The 20480-nt window shown below is 39.3% G+C and overlaps 2 protein-coding genes across 5 annotated transcripts in view; one reads left to right on the top strand and one right to left on the bottom strand.

Annotated features, from left to right (window-relative positions):
• araf (A-Raf proto-oncogene, serine/threonine kinase) overlaps positions 1–11136 on the top strand; it is a 43738-nt gene extending 32602 nt beyond the window's left edge. For all 4 annotated transcript variants that reach the window (XM_061766367.1, XM_061766369.1, XM_061766368.1 and 1 more), the window contains exon 16: positions 5882–11136. In XM_061766367.1, coding sequence (XP_061622351.1) covers positions 5882–6022 — 141 coding nt within the window. In that variant the 3' untranslated portion in view covers positions 6023–11136. The remainder of the gene's footprint in view (positions 1–5881) is intronic.
• A 1376-nt stretch (positions 11137–12512) lies between these two features.
• LOC133474592 (leukocyte surface antigen CD53-like) lies at positions 12513–19747 on the bottom strand. The gene is made up of 8 exons (XM_061766373.1): positions 19608–19747; positions 18878–18952; positions 17631–17819; positions 16362–16436; positions 16175–16276; positions 13717–13827; positions 13521–13604; positions 12513–12869 (listed from the first exon to the last, which is right to left on the bottom strand). The coding sequence occupies exons 2-8, from the start codon at positions 18938–18940 to the stop codon at positions 12798–12800; spliced, it is 696 nt and encodes a 231-aa protein (XP_061622357.1). The 5' UTR covers positions 18941–18952; positions 19608–19747; the 3' UTR covers positions 12513–12797.
• Positions 19748–20480: the final 733 nt, after the last annotated feature.

The following is a 20480-nucleotide window of genomic DNA, read 5'->3' as shown; positions in this document are numbered from 1 at the left end:
TGATTCTCAATTATATTCAATTATAATACTAAGAAACCACAGTGGAATCTTAAAAACTCCACTGTGACACAATAAAACTGTTCCGGCATAAAAGGGATACAGAGCTTCCATTCTGCTTGACCTAACAGCCAAACAGGACAAAAAAAATCTAATTTAAAAAATGAACCGGAAATTAATGTGTGGATGTCTCGGGAGAAACTCTAATAAACAGCCACACAGAGGACAGTCCGAAAACCGGAAATGAACTAATAGGTTATCACATATGTCAGCCAAGAGGAGCGGCCACTAATATTAAAATATATTATATATAGTTTATTAAATATTTATACTATCGGTTTGATTGCAGAATAGATTGCTGCATTTTTTTATTATAGTTTTACAAAATGTTTTTGAGTAGCAATTGTACAATCCAACTTTTTTTTTTTTTTTTTTTTTTTTTTTTTTTTTTTAGCACATGCTTCAATACAAATTATATGTACATAGTAAACTGTTACATTACTAGACATACATTCGTACAGTTGAGACAAGACGTTTACTTAAACCATATAAGAAGATGTTGTTTTTTTCACTGTCTGAGTCAGACTAAACCTTTCCTGTTTTAGGTCAGGTAGGATTACCAAAATTATTTGTATTTACTAAATGCCAGATTAATCAGGATATTTTTTTTTGTTTTTTTGGGACAATTTTTGTGACTTTCTTTTAAGTCAGAAGTTTACATACATTTCATTAGTATTTGGTATCCTCCATCCATCCCTTTTCTTGACCACTTATCCTCACTAGGGTCGCGGGCTGCTGGTGCCTACTATCTTTGGGCGAGAGGCGGGGTACACTCTGAACCGGTCACCAGCCAATCGCAGGGCACATAGAAACAAATTATCATTCGTGCTCACATTCATACCTACGGGCAATTTAGAGTTTCCAATTAACCTACCATCCATGTTTTTGAGATGTGGGAGGAAACCGGAGTGCCCGGAGAAAACCCACCCAGGCACGGGGAGAACATGCAAACTCCACACAGGCGGGGCCGGGATTTTAACCCCGGTCCCCAGAACTGTGAGGTAGATGTGCTAACCAGTCGTCCACCGTGCCGGCAGTATTTGGTATCATGGTACCTTTAAATTATAGGGCTGGAGTCAAATGTTTTGGATATCCTTCCACAAGCTTCTCACAATAGTTGGTAGGAGTTTTCCTCCTTAGAAAACTTTTGTAAATGAGCCAAGTTGGTAGGGAACCTTGCTCACAAATGCCTTTTCAGGTCTGCCCATACATTTTCAATAGGCTTAAGATCAGGGTTTTGTGATGGCCCCTCCAAAACATTGACTTTATCCTTAAGCCGCTTTGTAACCAGTTTGGTATTCTTTGGGTCATTGTCCATTTGGAAGACCCCTTTGCACCCAAGCTTTAATTTCCTGGTTTGTCTTGAGAATTTGCTTCAGTATTTCCACATAATGTTCTTTCCCCATGATGCCACATCTTTTTTGTGAAGCGCACCAGTCCCTCCTGAAGAAAAACAACCCAATGACATGATGCTGCCAGCCCTGTATTTCAAAGTTGGGATGGTGTTCTCAGGCTTGCAAGCTTCCCCCTTTTTCCTCCAGATGTAGCGATTCTTATTATGGCCAAACAGTTCAATATTATTTTCGTTTATTATGTCTTTTGTTGATTTCCTTTGACGTTCCCATGATGTTACATAAAGAAGCACTGGATTCCAGTTGTGCCTTGTTGAAATACAGTGCATTCACTTTTTCCACATTTTGTTATAGCCTCATCCCAAAATGGAATAAATTATTTTTTTCCCTCAAGATTCAACACAACACACCAGAATGACAAAGTGAAAACTATTTTTGACATTTTTGCACATTAAAAATTAAAAAAACTAAAAAATCACATGTATATAAGTATTCACAGCCTTTGCCACAAAGCTCAAAATTGAGCTTAAGTGCATCATGTTTCCATTGATCATCCTTGAGAGGTTGCTACAGCTTAACTGGAGTCCCCTTGTAGTAAATTCAGTTGATTGGACATGATTTGGAAAGCCACACACCTGTCTATGTAAGGTCCCACAGGTGGCAGTGCATGTCAGAGCACAAACCAAGCATGAAGTCAAAGGAATTTTCTGTAGACCTCCGAGACAGGATTGAAGTTTGGGGAAGGGTACCGAAAAATTTCTGCTGCTTTGTAGGTTCCAATGAGCACAGTGGCCACCATCATCCTTAAATGGAAGAAGTTTTGAACCACCAGGACTCTCCTAGAGCTAGCCGCCCTTCTGAACGGATCCATTGGGGGAGAAGGGCCTTAGTCAGGGAGGTGACCAAGAACCGGATGGTCATTCTGTCAGAGCTCCAGCAGTCCTCTGTGGCGAGAACCTTCCAGAAGGACAACCATCTCTACAGCACTCCACCAATCAGGCCTGTATGGTCGAATGGCCAGACGGAAGCCACTCCTTAGTAAAAGCAACATGGCAGCCGGCCTGGAGTTTGCCAAAAGGCACCTGAAGGACTCACAGACCATGAGAGAGATAATTCTCTGGTCTGATGAGACACAGATTGAACTCTTTGATGTGAATGCCAGGTGTCATGGAGGAGGAAACCAGGCACTGCTCATCACCTGAACAATACCATCCTTACAGTGAAGCCTGGTGGTGGGAGCATCATGCTGTGGGGATGTTTTTCAGTGGTAGGAACTGGGAGAATAGTCAGGATTGAGAGAATGATGAATGCAGCAATATACAGAGACATCCTGGATGAAAACCTGCTCCAGAGTGTTCAGGTCCTCAGACTGGGATGAAGGTTTACCTTCCAACTTGACAACGACCCTAAGCACACAGCCAAGACAACGGAGTGCCTTCAGGACAACTCTGTTAATGTCCTTGAATGGCCTAACCAGAGCCCAGACTTGAATCCGATCAAACATCTCTGGAGAGATCTGAAAATGGCTGTGCACTGACGGTCCTCATCCAACCTGATGGAGCTTAAGAGGTGATGCAAGGAGAAATGGGCGTAACTGTCCAAAGATAGGTGTGCAAAAATCAGAGTATTGAATGCTGTGAAGACTTGTGTACAAAGGTTATTAATTTTTTTATTTTTAATACATTTGCAAAAATTGCCAAACCTTTTTCACGTTGTGATTATAGGGTGTTGTGTGTGGAATTATAAGGGGAAAAATGAATTTAGTACATTTTGGGATGCGGCTGTAACATAACAAAATGTGGAAAAAGTGATACGCTGTGAATACTTTCCGGATGCGCTGTACATCCACAGGTGTGTGTCACAGGTGTGTGTCTCTAATTAACTCAAATGTTAAACCTAAACCCATCAGCAGCTTCCAATGATGCTGGGTTTTCCCAAATTGTTAAAAGGCATAGTAAACTCACTGTATGTAAACTTGTGACTTTGAAGAAAGTAATGAAAAATTGCCTAAAAAAATCCTTCTCATTTTGGCTTTTAGAAAATAGGAATTGATAATCCTTATTTCTTTCTTAACAGTGTATGTTAACACCTGGTTTCAACTGTACATGTATTCACCTTAATTAGCACCTACATGTAAACATGTACATATGTATTTAAACACATACATGCCCACGCCTATACACACACACACCTTAAACCCACCTAATCACCAGCACCATTTACATGAAGACATAAAGACCCTTTCCAAAAATGTTAATATCATGGAAAAGTTTATTTCCATAATTCCATTCAAAAAGTTAAACTTTCAGATTATAGATTCAGGGCCCACAATTTAAACAATTTCAAGTATTTGTTTATTCCTAGGCGGCACGGTGGCCGACTGGTTAGAGCGTCGGCCTCACAGTTCTGAGGACCCGGGTTCCATCCCTGGCCCCGCCTGTGTGGAGTTTGCATGTTCTCCCCGTGCCTGCGTGGGTTTTCTCCGGGCACTCCGGTTTCCTCCCACATCCTAAAAACATGCATTAATTGGAGACTCTAAATTGCCCGTAGGCATGACTGTGAGTGCGAATGGTTGTTTGTTTCTATGTGCCCTGCGATTGGCTGGCAACCAGTTCAGGGTGTACCCCGCCTCCTGCCCGATGACAGCTGGGATAGGCTCCAGCACGCCCCGCGACCCTAGTGAGGAGAAGCGACTCAGAAATGTTTATTCCTACATAATTTGGGCTTCCAGCTCATGAAACCCACAAAATCAGGAATTCAAAAAATGTTAATACTGTGAAGAAATCACTGTTTACTTCTCAGTTTTTGTAGAAAAAAAGAGAGAAATTAGGGTCACATTAAATCAATCAAAATATGGTACTTTCAAAATGATATGTTAATCTTCAATACTTGGTTGGGAATCCCTTGGCTTTAATCACTGCCTCTGCGCCATGGCATTGAGGCAATCAACCTGTGGCATTGGGAGTTTTGGAAGCCCAGATTTCCTTGATGCTTGTTGTCAGTTCTTCTTTGTTTTTGGGTCTGGTGCCTCTCATTTTTCCTCTTGATAATACCCCCTATATACTCAATGGGGTTTAGATCTGGCGAGTTTGCTTGCCAGTCAAGCACTGTGATGTCATAGGCATCAAACCAGGTTTTGGTGCTTCTGGTGGTATGGGCAGGGGCCAAGTCTTGCTGGATGATGAAATTTGCATCTCCATACAGATCCTCAGCAGAAGGAACCATGAAGTCCTCTAAAACATTCTCGTAGACTGTTGCGGTGACCTTGGATTAAAAAAAGAAGAGTTTACAAACACCTGCACTGGACATTTCACTCCAAAACATGACTGACTGTTGATATTTCACACTGGACCTCAAGCAGCTTGGGTTCTGTTCTTCACCAGTCTTTCTCTGAACCCTTGGACCTTGATTCCCGAATGAAAGGTACACTTTACTTACGTCAGAAAAGAGGACCTTGGACCACTGGTGAACAGTCCAGTCCTCCTCCTTCTTGGCCCAGTTGAGACACTTCCTACGTTGGCTCAAGTGGCTTGACCCGAGGAACCCGACAGTTGTAGCTCATCTCCCGGATTCATCTGAATGTGGTGGTTTTTGAAGCTGAGACTCCCGCCTCATTCCACTCTTTCTGGATCTCTGCTAGATTCTTGAATCTTCTGTTTGATAATCCGCTGAAGCCCACAGCTTCTTTTGCTGGTGCATCTTCTCCTGCCACATTTTGGCCTTCATTAGACTTTCCATTGATATGCTTGGACACTCCACTCTGTGAACAGCCAGCATCCTTAGCTATGAACTTTTGTGGCTTACCCATCCTATGGAGGGTATCAATGATGGTCTCCCCCATATTTAACCCTACTGAGACAATTGAACCAAACTGAAGCAATTTAATGACACCTGGGGAAACCTGTGCAGGTGCGTTGAGTTTAGTAGATGATTAGTGTGTTACAATCAGTTTAAAACATTTATGGCCTACAAAATTTGGCCTGATTTCTTCACAGTATTCTCCTTTTTTGAATTCTTGATTTTGTGGGTTTTATGAGGTGGAAGCCCCAATTATCTAAAAATAAACAAATACTTGAATTTTTTTAAAATTGTTGGCCCTGAGTCTATAAGCAATGGAAATGTAACTTTTTGAATTTAATTATGGAAATAGCTGTCAATATTTTGTCATCAAAACTGTTCCGTGTTTTTCTCGTGGTGTGTGTTTGTTTTGGCTTGATGCAAATGTTCCTGACAAAATATACATAATGTTCCAGAGAAGTGATGGTATGGGTTGGCATCTCTCAGAATTTGTAGAAAAGAAATTGAGGGGGAAATCATTCCATACTTGGTTAGTATTGTAAATCTTTGCCTTTTGACTTCTACATTCTTGCCAAATTGAGCAGCTAATTGTTGCCAAAAATAAACATTCTTAACCTAGTAATATCATTTTTATAGCTTAAGTACCTAATGTACATATTCTTCTCCCTTATTAGATCCTGGTAGCCATTGAGCAGGTGCAGGACCTGCTGCCAAAAATTGAGCGGAGTCGCTCTGAGCCCTCTCTCCATCGGGCCGTCCATGCTGAGGACCTGAACCCTCTCCTGTTCCACACCACGAGACTGATGCCCCTGTAAGATTCAAGCAGCACTTGGTGGAAAGGATGCATCCCTTTTTAAGACCACATAATTCCAGTGCCTCTGAGAGGCTTCAGCTGCTTTTGTTTCAGAACTTCATCACACCAACCTTTCAGAGCCTTGGAGCTCCAGCACTCAGAAACACTGCAGGAATGTTTTGTTCTGTTTTCCATTCTTCAAATGACAGAGACCTGCTTGTTCAGGGAGGGGATTCATCAGCTTTTTCATCAGCAGTTTGTAATGTTTGTTTAAGAGTATCTTTAAAATGGGCATTAGATACTCTAACTTACTGGGTGTCCATTGTTTTATGGAAAACAAACACTGCAGCATTGTCTCATACATGCTCAGATCTTGTAAGGATCACTGTGATCATAATGAAGAATTCACATCACATCAGAATCGGTCATTCTCAAAACATGGCTCTTTTGACCACTGTGTATAAAAGTTTTTACTTTACAGTGAAACTCTTAACTCCGTCTCTCCAATTACTTTACAGCAAAAACATTTATATTTAAAGCAGAGTACATTTATTCATTTTATAAACCCAAACCAATACACATGAACAGATGAAGACAAGTCCTAAACTAGAAGCCAGAGAGATTGAATGTGAGCATTTAGATTTTTATGCCTCCACACATGGTTTAGCAGCCTGGAAAACAATAGAGCAATAAATGTTGAAGTCAAATTCTGTTAAGAGTTAACAAAGTAATCACCGTTGCTCAATTTCAGACTTATTGTGTCAAATAAACAATACACTAATTGATGAATGATGCAGTAATATCTTAAATGATTGTGTAACACAGGAGTGACTTGTGACAGTGAATCAAACAAACGGACATTGACTTCATTCTTAAGAAGTCACTGAGGAAGTTTCTTTTTTTCTTTTTTTTTGCGCTTATTTCAACTGTTGGTGTTTTTTGAAACAGTGCTTGGAAATTGGACAAACAGTAGTTGGAAGTAATAACTGGAGAGGAAGTGATTGTGTTGGGTACAGCTCGCCAGAACATTCCTTAAAGATTGTGCTTGCATAAGTGAAGTGTTGAAATTCACAGAAAGTACTTCTGAAACGCTTTTCCATGTGACCGATATTCTACCCAGTTTGTCCATCCGTGTGTTTCCCAAACATCCCAGAATGTCTGACCCAGTATTTGTTAGGTGTGACGTTCATGTCTGTTTGTAGAATCTCATAAATCGGTCTTATGCTCCCTTATGGCGTGAAGTGCACAGGGCAGACAAATAATGATTTTGAGTCCTTTTGTCTCTTGAACCATGCCAAGAGATGCTTCTCGGTGTAATCTAATATATGACAGCAGTGGAAATTACTAGATTTACTTTTTTTTTTTTTGTTTGTTTTTTTTGTTGTTTTTTTTTGTTATTGGCACTTCAAGGGCTTCCTTAATGTTTAGCCCAATTATCTTTTTTTAAACTGTCATTGGTTGCTCATACAGATGAGAGTTCAGCTGTGGTTAATTGGGCGTAAGCAACATAGTTAAGCATATATTTGTAATTTACTTGAATCGATGACATTTTTTTTTTTTTTTTTAACATTCCAAAGTCTGTTTTGGTTTCAATGTTACAGAGAGTGACAACAACTAGATTTTGTAAATACAAGGTCAAGCTATTCATTAATTTCAATGTTCTTGCACATTCTTCCATTTTCTATACCACTAATGCTGTGCAGTCACAGGGAAGCTGGGGCCTATCTCAGCTGACCTGTGGTGAGGGGTGGAGTGCAGGCACTCTTGGAGAATAAAAAAAAGTGTCAAATGCAGCAATCCCAGTGATACAATGGAAATAGAAAAAATACGTCATATTTTAGATCACTTAATTACAGTATGGTTGCCCTGTTAAATTGTGTACTCTGGCATGCACACATTGCTCTGGATTCTGCTTTTTAATTTTGGTTTATCCTTCTCAGTGTGAGTGGCGCTAACTAGAAAGCCTGTAAGTAGCAGCCATACTAATAACATTACAGACTGGGCATATCTATAACTAAAGCAGAGGTGTCTCACTGAATTTTTCAAAAACTAAATTGTAGTTATGGATTCTCTCAGAGGGCTGTTATGACTGTGAAACCATATAAATGTATAATCCGCTCATCCTATTACATATACACAACAAGCTGGATAAAAGTGAAAAGTGAAGACAATTTGCCATTTTGGTACAGATTTTACCAAGTTACATGAAGTAGATGCACATAATTTTCTTAAGCGAGCCGCATTAAATGATGTGGTGGGCCGGATCAGGCCCCAAGGCCTAGAGTTTGACACCAGTGAACTAACGCATGGTGGTATTTGAGTGTAGTCATGGAGCCTGCACTTTATTTCCCCCCTTTCCTCTTGTTGTGACAGTATCTACAAACTCGTCATCTTCTTGCAGGACAATGTGAAAATCGGAAGAACAGAGCAGTGTTTTGATGGTGATTGGTTTGTTGATGGCTATAGGCTTGAATTCTGCCATTTTAATGTACTTTCATAGCGAGAGATACAGCACCAATACACAATTGTTTTATGACTAATTGAACCATAAACTTTGCGACCTGGGATTGACGATTCTGTAAACTCACTCTGCTTTGTTATACTGTGAGAGAGCAGATCTTGATAGCATTGGGTGTTTCCAACACAATAAGATTACTTGCGAGCAGTCATTTGGATTTTCATAAACATTGCAGTTAGGGGCTGGGTACCCTATGTGCTTACCCATTCCACGTATAAATGGGGATTCGTGGTTGGGAAATAACCTTTGATGTGGTGTTAAGTTGGGTATTTGTGAACCAGGGTTGGAGAGACTTGGTCTTTCTTTTATTTATTAACGTCTTTGCAGTTGCTGTGTTGTGCTTGCAGCTTTTTAGGTGAACTAAATACACAGGCTAAATTGTCGGTATGCTTGCATTAAAAGGAAGGGGGGGGGGGGGGGAACTAAATTACTCAACTGACAAAGTCAAGTCAAAATAATGTACTGAAAATTAACTTCTTAAAGTCTGGCATTGTTTTTAATCGCCCAAAAGATTTGTTTCTAAGAACATGATTTAAAAAAATACTTTACGTTTCATTATGTATTCTTTAAGACATTTTGAATCAAACAATTTTATTTATTTATTTTTTTAAACATACTGATGGGGAAAAAAACTGTACTTTCAATTAGTATTTATAAAAATAAAAAAAAAACAGAAACAACTGAACCACAAAAACAATGCCTGGTTTTAATTTAATTTCAGTAACTAAGGTATTTCATTGACTATTGTGGCTCTTTAAAGGAAGGGTACCAATAATTTAGCCTGTTTTAGCCTATACAGAGGTGTGAAAAAGTGTTTGCCTTTCGTTTTTTTTTTTTTTTTTTTTTTTGCAGGTCTGTCACACTTTAATGTTTCCCATGATCAAACAATTTTAAATATAAGTCAAATACCACACAAGTAAACACAATATGCAGTTTTCAAATTTTTTTATTTTTTATTTTTTTTCCCACTTTTCACTGCCAGCCTTCCCAGTTAACATGGCTATTTGACTTCTAAAGCCGTTAATGGTAGTGAATGTGTTAAGGGAGGGAAAAAAATAAAAACCTCCATGACCCTTTTTGAAAAAGTGATTGTCCCCTGTTAAAACATAACTGCGGTTTATCATACCAGAGTTCAATTTCTCTAGCCACACCCAGGCCTAATACTGCCACACCTTTTCTCAATCAATAAATCACTCAAATAGGACTGCCTGACAACGTGAAGTAGACAAAAAGATCCTCAAAAGCTAGACACCATGCCGAGATATAAAGAAATTCAGGGACAAATGAGAACGTAATTGAGATCTATTAGTGTGGAAAAGGCTATAAAGCCATTTCTAAAGGTTTGACTCCCAACAGACCACAGTGAGAGCCATTATCCACAAATGGCAGAAATATAGAAGTGGCGAACCTTCCCGGGAGTAGCCGGCCGACCAAAATTACCCCAAGAGCGCAGCGACGACTCATCCAAGAGGTCACTAAATACCTCACATTATCATCCGAAGAACTGCACGCCTCACATGATAAATGGAACCAAGAATTCTGCTGTCTACCAAAAAATCCTGAAGTAGAATGTCCAGCCCTCTGTTTGTGACCTCAAGATGAAACGAACTTGAGTTCTGCAACAGGACAATGATTCAAAACACACCAGCAAGTCCACCTCTGAATGGGTGGGGAAAAAAACAACTAGTCAAAGTCCTGCCCAACCTAAATCCTATTGAGATGCTGTGCCATGACCTTTAAAAAGGTGGTTCATGCTTGAGTCAGTTTTTCACACGGCCATGTAGGTTTGGATTTTTTCCTCCCTCAATAATAAAAAAACTTCATTTTGTGTTTATTTGTGTTATCTGACTAATTTAAATGTGTTTGATGGGAAACATTTAAGTGTGACAAATATGCAAAAAAATAAATCAGGGCGGGGGCAAACACTTTTTCTCGCCACTGTATGTGTACGTGTGATGTTGATCACTCTTTACAACCTAAACAAACGAATGCTCTTGAACGCTATTGGTACTGTCTGCTCGTACTCTTAATTTGAAATATGTCTTTTGCCAGGGCATTTGCTCTCAACATCTTGAGCACTAAGTAAACCTGAAATGTTTATCTGTGACTTTACACTTGATTTTGTAAATGACATCACATTAAAATACTGTAATAGTGTTTAGTTTGTCTTTCAGAAATGGCAAGAATACAAATGGCTGCTTTTAAAAATGTCCATAATCCAAGATGAGCAATACTTTACAATAACAATGTCAGTCCAGGTTTTCTATGAAATGTAACAGTTTTTTATTTAGCAGAGGACTATTTTGTGTCTATGTTCAAACAGGAAAAAAAAACAACAGTGGAGGAGAAAAGGAGGGTTGTATCAAAATAGGCTTTTTCATATCTGTAGGTGAATTGCAATACTTCAGTTTTTTGGTTGCCAGGGATGTTCAGTTTGCAATAAATGGTATATTCTGCTGTGTACAGTTACATTTTGTTTTCATTGTTTTTTAATTACAAAAAAAGTTTCTATTTTTGTGTGATGGTTTCAAAGAGAACAAAATAATTTTAAAGTGTATTGAAAATCTTAGTTTTTTTTTTTTCAAGATTTATTCTTAAAAATAAATTCATCTGTGTTACTTGAGCTTCTTTCATTGTATTTTGGTTAATTTGATTGCATTTTTCAACTTATCCAGAATTAAGGCCACGGCAACCCTTTTAACCTGCCATGGACAAAACTGGGTGAGCAAATGATTGGTGTGGATGTCCGTTCAATTCTTTAAATTGTCCCAGAAAAATTGCCACGCCAGTCACCTGGCGGATGAGAAACCTAGTCGGCTGTAGTAAAACTGTGAACGCAGCACAACCTGACAGTACATAATAGGGCATAACACAAATTGGAGACAGTCCGTAGTGGGACAGGAAGCGTATTTTTTCCTCAGCATTTCACACTCGCCACTTACAGCTCTTTGAATACTAAGCCATGAGTGTCATTTACCTACAATGTGGCACGTTTATATTCATCTACTGGAATCCCAACCATTTAACGCCACAGATGTGTATATATTCCATCCATTTTCTGAGCCGCTTCTCCGCACTAGGGTCGCGGGCGTGCTGGAGCCTATCCCAGCTGTCATCGGCCAGGAGGCGGGGTACACCCTGAACTGGTTGCCAGCCAATCGCAGGGCACATACAAACAAACAACCATTCGCACTCACAGTCATGCCTACGGGCAATTTAGAGTCTCCAATGAATGCATGTTTTTGGGATGTGGGAGGAAACCGGAGTGCCCGGAGAAAACCCACGCAGGCACGGGGAGAACATGCAAACTCCACACAGGCGGGGCCGGGTATTGAACCCAGGTCCTCAGAACTGTGAGGCTGACGCTCTACCCAGTCGTCCACCATGCCGCCTGTATATATTCGTCAAGTAAAATTTTCAATGGGGAGAGGTGGAAGAGGGTCTTAGCCAGCTTTTCTGAAATTCCGGTTTGTAAATCACTGCGATGACTAACAGATCCCTGTACATGGCAGCTTTGCATCGCTTTGGATTTGAGATCAGCACAGTTTTTGAGTTCAAGATAAAGATTATGCTTTGAATCGCAGTTTGTTACGTCGATTATGAGAGAGAAATGTCAACATGGATGTCTAAGTTTAGGCACCTCACACTCAGTATGTAGAATGTGTGTCACGATTATGAGAAAAGATGACGCAATTCATGGAGTGAATGGCGAACAGCATGGAAAAAAAGACAAGCAGTGAGTTAGCGTGGCTCACGACATGTTTCTTAGTTATATATCTGTAAATAAACTATTTTGCAATCAAAAGCCCTTTCTCAGTCTTGTTTTTGTTTTATAGTTTGAGGTGTCACAAAAAGCAAAAAATCTTAGTCATCGTTACAATTCTGCCTGAAATTTTTTATCAAAAACAACCCGTTTTCTGCTGATTTCTAAAGAATGAAAATAGCTGGAAGCAAACTTTTCTGGCAATAAAAATAAGTACTTTCAGTGACTTGGTAATGGTGTCAGCTTGGAGACAAACTGGAGATTTATTTTAGGTACATTTACAGTAAATGTGATCTGTGACAATAAGCGGTACAGAGAATGGATGGACATAAATGTGAAAGAACAATATATTGAATTGAATAAACTGGGCAAAATCAAAGCTACGTGTAGGAAGTGTCATGATTTTTTGTTTAGTTTTTTGTCACTCATGAACAATCTTATTCAGCCAATTCATTCGTATTTTAAAAACTTAACTGAACAATAACTAACTTTTGAACGAAAACCTGTTGCTCTCTTCTACAACTTGTAGCCCAGTCCAGATCTGCTGATGTGGCAGAACAGTGTCATGGCGAAACACATTCCCAAGACCTGCCAACAAAACAAAACAAAAATGAACATGATTATCCGTGTTGTAGGTTTTAACTATGTTTAAGCCATGCTGTCTGTCAATAAGGCATTTATGTTTTGAATTTCTTCTGTTTTAATAAAATGCCACTCTTCAAGACTTGAATTCCAGTTAGGTTAACTTTTGTCACGCTATACTTAGTGCTGACTTAGCTTTCACCATCTGGACCTGCACATCCGGCAGAAAAAGTAGTGTGTACCACTACAATGTGATGGACCTGCTTGATGGATCATACTTTCTCCTGTTAATAGACATTTTTGAACTTACAATTTCCCCTAAATTCCGATAACACGAACAGTATTGCCCTTTCATGAACTGTCAATTGTCAAAAAAGGCATACTTGACTGTATTTTACAGGCCTTATTAATATGTAAGATGCGAGCTTGCTTACAGTTGTTCAGTCAGCTCTTTTGTGCAGAGAAAATTTAGCTTGGCAGGGTTATCAGTTTGAATCAGCTTAGCCAACTAGTTTGGTTGCAAAAACAATAAAAATGACAAGACAATTAATGCAGCTGATTAAATCTGTTCTTCTTGAAGCTTATTTGTGATATTTCTTATACATATGAGAAATGACATTTTTTATATATACTTTTTGCTTTTTTTTTTTTTTTTACCTCAATAATGCAGAGGACAATGACGGAAATCCCAGTGCTTAGGAAATTTTCTTCAAACCAGGTCCTCAGTTTGTCCAAACAGCCCTGCAAAACAATCGCAAACTATTTGGACTGAACTGAGGAGGGAGTGGGTGGAGCACATATATGTGGATCTCGTCAGACTGCACACACTGGTCAGTGTGTAGATCTACTGTACCGTCGATCTGTATTGTGGCGTATGTGGTGGCCCAGTACAATCTTTAAGGCAGCAAGATTCAGGCACATTGTCTCCCCAGTCTGACACATTGTACACCCCGCAGCAATCAAACTGGAACAAAACATTCCATTGTAAATTCATTAGATATGTCAGTGGTTGTCAAACTTTTTTTAAACCAAGTGTCACCTACAGTGGAGGAAATAATTATTTCATCCCTCACTGATTTTGTAAGTTTACCCACTGGCAAAGATGAACTGGCTATAATTTTAATGGTAGGTGTATTTTAACAGGGAGAGAGAATATCAAAAAGAAAATCTAGATCACATAAAAAAGATTCAAATTATTAAGTATTTGAGCCTTATCAAAACATTACTTTGTATTTGGTGGTGAACCCCTTGTTGGCCAGTACAAACGTCAGACATTTCTTGTAGTTGATCACCAGGTTTTGGAATTTTGGACCATTCCTCTTTGCAGATCCTCTCCAAATCCTTAAGGTTTCAAGGCTGTGACTTGGCAACTCGAAGTTCAACATCAACTCAAAGCTGGGATTTAGGGTCTGGAGACTAGCTATGCCACTCCGTGACCTTAATGTGCTTCTTCTGTAGCCACTCTTTCATTTCCTTGGCTGTGTTGTATGGGTCATTGTCGTGCTGGAAGGCCCATCCAGGATGCATTTTAAGTTTTGGGGCTGAGAGAATGAGGTTGACACCCAGGATTTCACGGTACAAGGCTCCATCCATATTTCCCTCGATGTGGTCAAGTTGACCTGTCCCCTTTGCAATGAAACACCCCCAAAGCATAATGGTTCCACCTCCATGCCTGACGGTGGGGGTGGTGTTCTTGGGGTCATAGTCTGAAATCCTCTTCCTCCAAACATGGTGAGTCAAATTGATTCCGAACAGCTTTGTTTTTGGTCTCATCGGACAACATCACCTTCCCTCAATCATTCTCTGAATCATTCAGTTGTCCATAGGCAAACTTCGGACGGGCCTGTACATGTGCCTTCTTGAGCAGGAGGACCTTACAAGCGCTGCAGGATTTTAATCCATTACGGCGTAGTGTGTTACCAATGTTTTTCTTGGTGACTGTGGTCCCAGCTCACTTGAGATAATTAACAAGGTCCTCCCGTGTAGTTCTGGGCTGATGCCTAACCTTTTTCATGATCATTAATACCCCACAAGGTGAAATCTTGCGAGGAGCCCCAGACTGAGGGAGATTTACGGTCATTTTATGTTTGTTCCATTTTCTAATTATTGCACCAACATGTCTCCTTCTCACCCAGCTTCTTGCCAATGGTCTTATAGCCCATTCCAGCCTTGTGCAGGTCTACAATCTTGTCCCTAATGCCCTAAGAAAGTTCTTTGGTCTTGCCCATGATGTAAAGGTTGGTTTCTGATTGATTGATTCTGTGGACAGGGGTCTTTATACAGATAAATTGAGATGGGTGTCTTTCATACAGCTAACGAGTTTAGATTAGGAGTACTTTCATAAAGTGAGAGGACAAGTCTGTGGGACCCAGAATTCTTTAGTTTTGGTAGGGGATCCTATTACTTGTTTCACTCATTGAAATGCAAATACATTTGAATCTTTTTTTAAATGTGATCTTCGTGATTTTTTTTTAATTTTTTTTTTACATATTCTTACTGTTAACATAAACATATTTAAATTATAGACCGTTCATGTCTGTGTCAGTGGGTGAACTTATAAAATCAGTGAGGGATCAAAAGATTACGTCCTTCAGTGTACAAAAAAATACTTAAATTCTCCAAATACCACCATAATGAGCAACATTAGAATACAGCAGTGAAGTAGGCCTTAGTGTTCATCAAAATTGGGAGTGTTTTTTTTTTCTTCCCTTAAATACTGTAAGCCACTGTAACATTACAGTTTGAACACTAACACTGTGCTTAAATCTATTAATAAAATGCAGTACAGCGTATTTCATTTAAAACTACAACTGAACTACCTTAGGTAGTGATTCTTTTGTGTACCACAAGAGGGAGCTGGCGTACCACTAGTGGTACATGTACCACTCTTGAGAATGATTGAGGTACGAAGTGTATAAGAAAAGTTCCAGCACTGGTGTCACAAAAGATGTATTTCATATCCAAACTATAAATTACAAGTTTTCCCCTTGAAATGTAACAGACTTTGCCAGGCTTCGCTTCCACACATTCATGCACTCCTGGAACGATTCTTCAAGAATTCTCCATAGCTCTGTCATCACAGCCATCCTGATGTCGTCCATGTCTTCAAAACTCTGTCCTCTCTCTCTAAAGCGCTGAACGAAACAAATGCCGCAGGATCTCTTTGTTGACATGCCGGTTAATCGTCTGGCCAACATTGCAGGGGAAAACCCGTACTTTGTTGTTTGGGCATGAAATATATCTTGGTACTAGTCTCGTAGCTTTTCTGACACAGCTTCGTATGTCGTTACTTTGTCTGGTTTGTATCTCACCGTTTTCTGAACCAGATCCCACTCACTGCGGAACTCCCCAGGATTTTTCCCTTTTGCTTCCTTTAAACCGTCGTTCAGATCACGCTCTCCCCAGTCAGCAATCTAATGAGGTGAAGCGTGGATTATTGGCATAACAATTGTTGGTACACCATAGTGAAGTGAGAAAGTGTTGCAGGTGTGGCCTTACATCTTTTTCGTAGAGGAGAAGCAAGCATGCAGCAGTCAGCTGCACCAGCAGCAGGAAGAAGAGCATCAGGAAGAACTGACAATCGACACAGACACGCATGTTAATGGCATTCAACTGCATGCATTTGCATGGAAGAAGCACACAACGACATATAATGGATAATCTGTCCAATTTCTGCTTTGCAGTTGGCTTAACTTTACTGATGTCGGGAGATAATGTTTTTCTAATCTAAAACCTGACACAAATATTGATATTTTTCTGCAAGAGGATCAAAGATTTGACTGTAGAAGAGTCAAATCAGATAATTTGCGCACAGGTCATGGTGGGAAGTGTCAAAGGTTCAAATACTTACTGTACTTAAGTAGATCTGTACTTTAGTATTATTTTTCTGACTTCTTACTTTTGCGCTGTACATTTGGAAATGTTGTACTCCTTGCTTTCATCGTCATTACTTTTTTCAACCTCTGCAAATGACGACACGATGTAAACAAAGATGTACTGTAAATAGAGAGTGGTAAAGTCAGTCGTATCTTGATTGACTGACTGAGAACTTTGGATAGGAAAAAAACTGGTACAGCAGCGACGTGTAGGAATGTGAAACGGGGAGCATTAAAAATGACATTGGCAACAGATTCGGATAGGGATGATATTCCCCAAGCATGGCCTTATTTAAGAGAATTGTTTGATGTTGTCGGCTACAAGAAAGATTCATGGTATGGGTTGTTTCTCATGCAAGCCTAAAAACTAAAATTTTTATAGTGTTCAAAATCATAGTTTTTTCAGGAATTTTTGTTGTCGGTTCACAACGTTTGGAAAGCTATGGGAACACGTTGTTTGATAGCATAAAAGTTTAGCCAGCGCTATCTAGCTCTTAAACAACATGCGACATGGAACACATGGAACACACTTCATAACCTCAGAACATTGTATGTCAGGACAGTCATAAGGACAAACTCAACAGTACAGCGGACCCCTGCATACTAGCGATTCGGCACCCGCGGATTCACCTATTCGTGGATTTATTAATTTTTTTTTGGGGTGGGGACACTTATTTGCGGTATATCCCCGCTTATTCAATATTTAGTGTGGTTTAAAAAAATATATGGGCGGATATTCGCTCTTCACGGTCCGGCACGGTCCCTATCGCCTGCAAATAGCTGGGGTCCACTGTACTGGTGTTTGGTGCCCAAGCAGTTTTTATTTTATCCCATTAAAACAAATCTGCATAATAAAACAAAAAAATATATATATCTAGCATGTGTTTGGTACCGTCAGCAGGAGACAGCGGTTCTCCTTCAGAGCTCCCAGGAAGCCGAGGAAGGAAACACACGAGATGATGATGCCGCTGATCAGCAACATGTTGGCTAAATTGAAGTTGGCCAAGGAAGGTGTGAGTGCAGTCAGTTTGAAGTTCATCAGCATGTACACGCCAAAGCCTAGCACTGCCACGCCAGACATCTGACACCCCAGAAAAATAATTTCAGTAGGGAGCACATATTCAGTAGAAATGCTTTTAGTTCCTGTACTGACTTATGCTACATAATTTTCTAAACAGCAGATTCTCTTTGGTTTTTGGCATTCATTTACTGAGCTCAAGAAAGAGCAGATTCCAGTAGACCTCAGAAATGGAGGACTATCTCGTGGAGCTGTGGGAAGCCCGACAGTGTATATTCAATATCTCTGCCAAGTTTTTGCAGTCTTTACTTTTTAAATTTTTTTTATTTGGGAATTTTTCATAAAAAATAGTCCGAAGGTTGCCATTATTTCCTCCGCTTGTGTGTCCTCTTTCATGTTGCGTCTTGTGTTTCCCGGTTATTGCCATGTTTCTTTTTTTGTTGTTGTTGTTTGATCATGCGGGATTTCTATCTTGGAAAACTAGATTCTAGATCGGTGGTGGAACGGAATCTGTTGTTTGGTGTGTTGTGTTGAGATTATCGGAGCACAACACACAGAGTACGATCAAAACTGTTAAATGGCTTACTTTTTATTATGTAAATTAGCCGAACTATCACGTTACATTGGGACAAAATTCAGAATGGCTTCCTCACACACTCATTTTCAAAGATTGGCAGCTCACACTAGAGTTACTCGGTTGTTTCATTCCAAATTTGATGGGACAATTTACAGTATGTACAAGTCAATGTATGTCCCTTTTATGCAGTTTCCTGTCTGTCTCTCATCATTAAAGTTAAGGTTCTATTGTTTTTAATGTTTAATTAACAGCAGTCTTTAAACCTATATCATGGGTAATAATTTTAAATGTTTAAAAAAAAAAATGCTTGTACTGTTAATTAAGGCTTTATGATCACTTAGAGTTTGACCCTGGAATAGATGAGTTGTATTTAGTGAAATAATTTAGTATTAAGTAGGTACACTTACAAACATGCCACTAATGAATAATAAAAAAGACTAATATAATGAACTTAGTAGGCTAAGTTGTTTTCATAAATGGGTTGCATCTGGCACGTTTGTGCCATCACAGCATCAGAACAGATGGCTCATTGAGACATACGTACAAAACAAAGAAAGTTGGCGACACACATGGTGTACTTTAAACACTTGAGGCAGCCGTGGGTCATCGTGTGATGGCTCTGTTAAGACATGTTACAAGATCATCAGAATGCACAGAGAAAACGTGTTTTTGCGGTTATATGCTGAGTTTGTCTTCACAAATCAACAGTCACACATAAGGGAAGTGATTCTGACTCTTTTCCTGTCTTTCCTCCCAAGTTTACAAACAGAAACTGTCTTTCAAATACATTTTGGGCATTTAATGTTATAGTTTTCTTATTAGAACACAATACGTCAGGATTTGGTCAAATGTGGAAATGTTTCTCCAAATGTTTATTGAATTATTTGAGGTCAAAATTGCTTCTTAACTTATCAGCAAGTCTTCAAGGCGAATTGTGAAAACAGCTAATGCATTATTATACATAGAATATATCATTTGAACTTTGACAAATAATTGGAACAAACAACAGGAGGAAAAAATAATGTGAATATTCTAAAAATACTTATATTTAATAGTAATAATAGAGCTATTTCTGGTAATTTTTCACAGCTGCAATTTCAGTACAATTTTTGCTGCTAATACAAGTGCTATTTTTTATAGTCTATACAGTACACAACGCATAAAAAATTATATCATACATCATTTTAACGTCTGTATGATGTAGCTTAGTCTCACATGAACAATGTGACTCTAATTCAGACTCAAAAAGACAAAAAGAGTGATGAAGGTCTTACCTGTTTAGAAGGGAATTATGAATTAACTTGTTTTTGAGAACTCTGCTAGTGCTTACACTTCCCCTTCTCTTCGTACTGAGGACTGTGTTGTGCCTCAAGGGGCTTTCAGCACCGCCTTACTTCCTCTTTCTTTGCATTGGGTGGAAAATCTATGTGTGAGAAAGTTCAGCATGGAATAAACCAAAATAGCACAGCAGACTGCTTTTATTTTTAGGGGGTATCAGGGCATCTAAAAAGCCTGCTGTTAACAAATGATATCTGACTGAACACAGATCTGAGTAAAGTCTCAGTCTTAGTTCTGCTGGACCTGAGCGCTGCCTTTGACAAAGTCAACCAGGAGATCTTACTACAGAGGTTAGAAGTCTGGGTGGGAATCTCTGGTACTGCTCTAAACCGGTTCGAGCCGTATCCCAAGGACAGAACGTACTTCGTTGAAATTGGTAACTGTGTCTGTGCCTGTGGATTCACTGTCACTGCATCGAACAGATCAGTGTGTTGATGCAAAACATCTCTGGCTAAATTCAGACAAAACTGAAATCACTGTCTGTGGCCCACAGATTTATGCTGCTAAAATCCGAAACAACCTTTCAGACAATGTGAGACAAGCATCAACTCTAACAATGTTCAAATCCAGGCTGAAGCCAGTGCTATATAACTGTATAAATGACAATTGAAAGAATTTTATGTGCAATCCTTGCTTTTAATATAATTATGTATGTATCCTTGCTTTTAATATAATTATGTATGTATCATTAGTTATGCATGAATATCAGAATCAGAATCATCTTTATTTGCCAGGTATGTCCAAAAAACACAAGGAATTTGTCTCCGGTAGTTGGAGCCGCTCAAGTACGACAACAGACAGTCAATTGA

Source organism: Phyllopteryx taeniolatus, chromosome 3 (assembly GCF_024500385.1).
Source record: "Phyllopteryx taeniolatus isolate TA_2022b chromosome 3, UOR_Ptae_1.2, whole genome shotgun sequence".
NCBI classification, from domain to species: domain Eukaryota; kingdom Metazoa; phylum Chordata; class Actinopteri; order Syngnathiformes; family Syngnathidae; genus Phyllopteryx; species Phyllopteryx taeniolatus.
The sequence above is the reverse complement of the archived record's forward strand: the minus strand, read 5'-3'. Positions and strand labels throughout refer to the sequence as shown.

Bases quoted from the DNA above. Each gene is read 5' to 3' on its own strand.
- LOC133474592 (XM_061766373.1), bottom strand. From the start codon at position 18,940: ATGACCCACGGCTGCCTCAAGTGTTTAAAGTACACCATGTGTGTCGCC. The intron at 16,277-16,361 runs GTAAGGCCACAC...TCACCTCATTAG, and splicing joins TTCTCCTCTACGAAAAAGAT to ATTGCTGACTGGGGAGAGCG. The intron at 12,870-13,520 runs GTAAAAAAAAAA...TTTTGTTGGCAG, and splicing joins TTGTCCTCTGCATTATTGAG to GTCTTGGGAATGTGTTTCGC.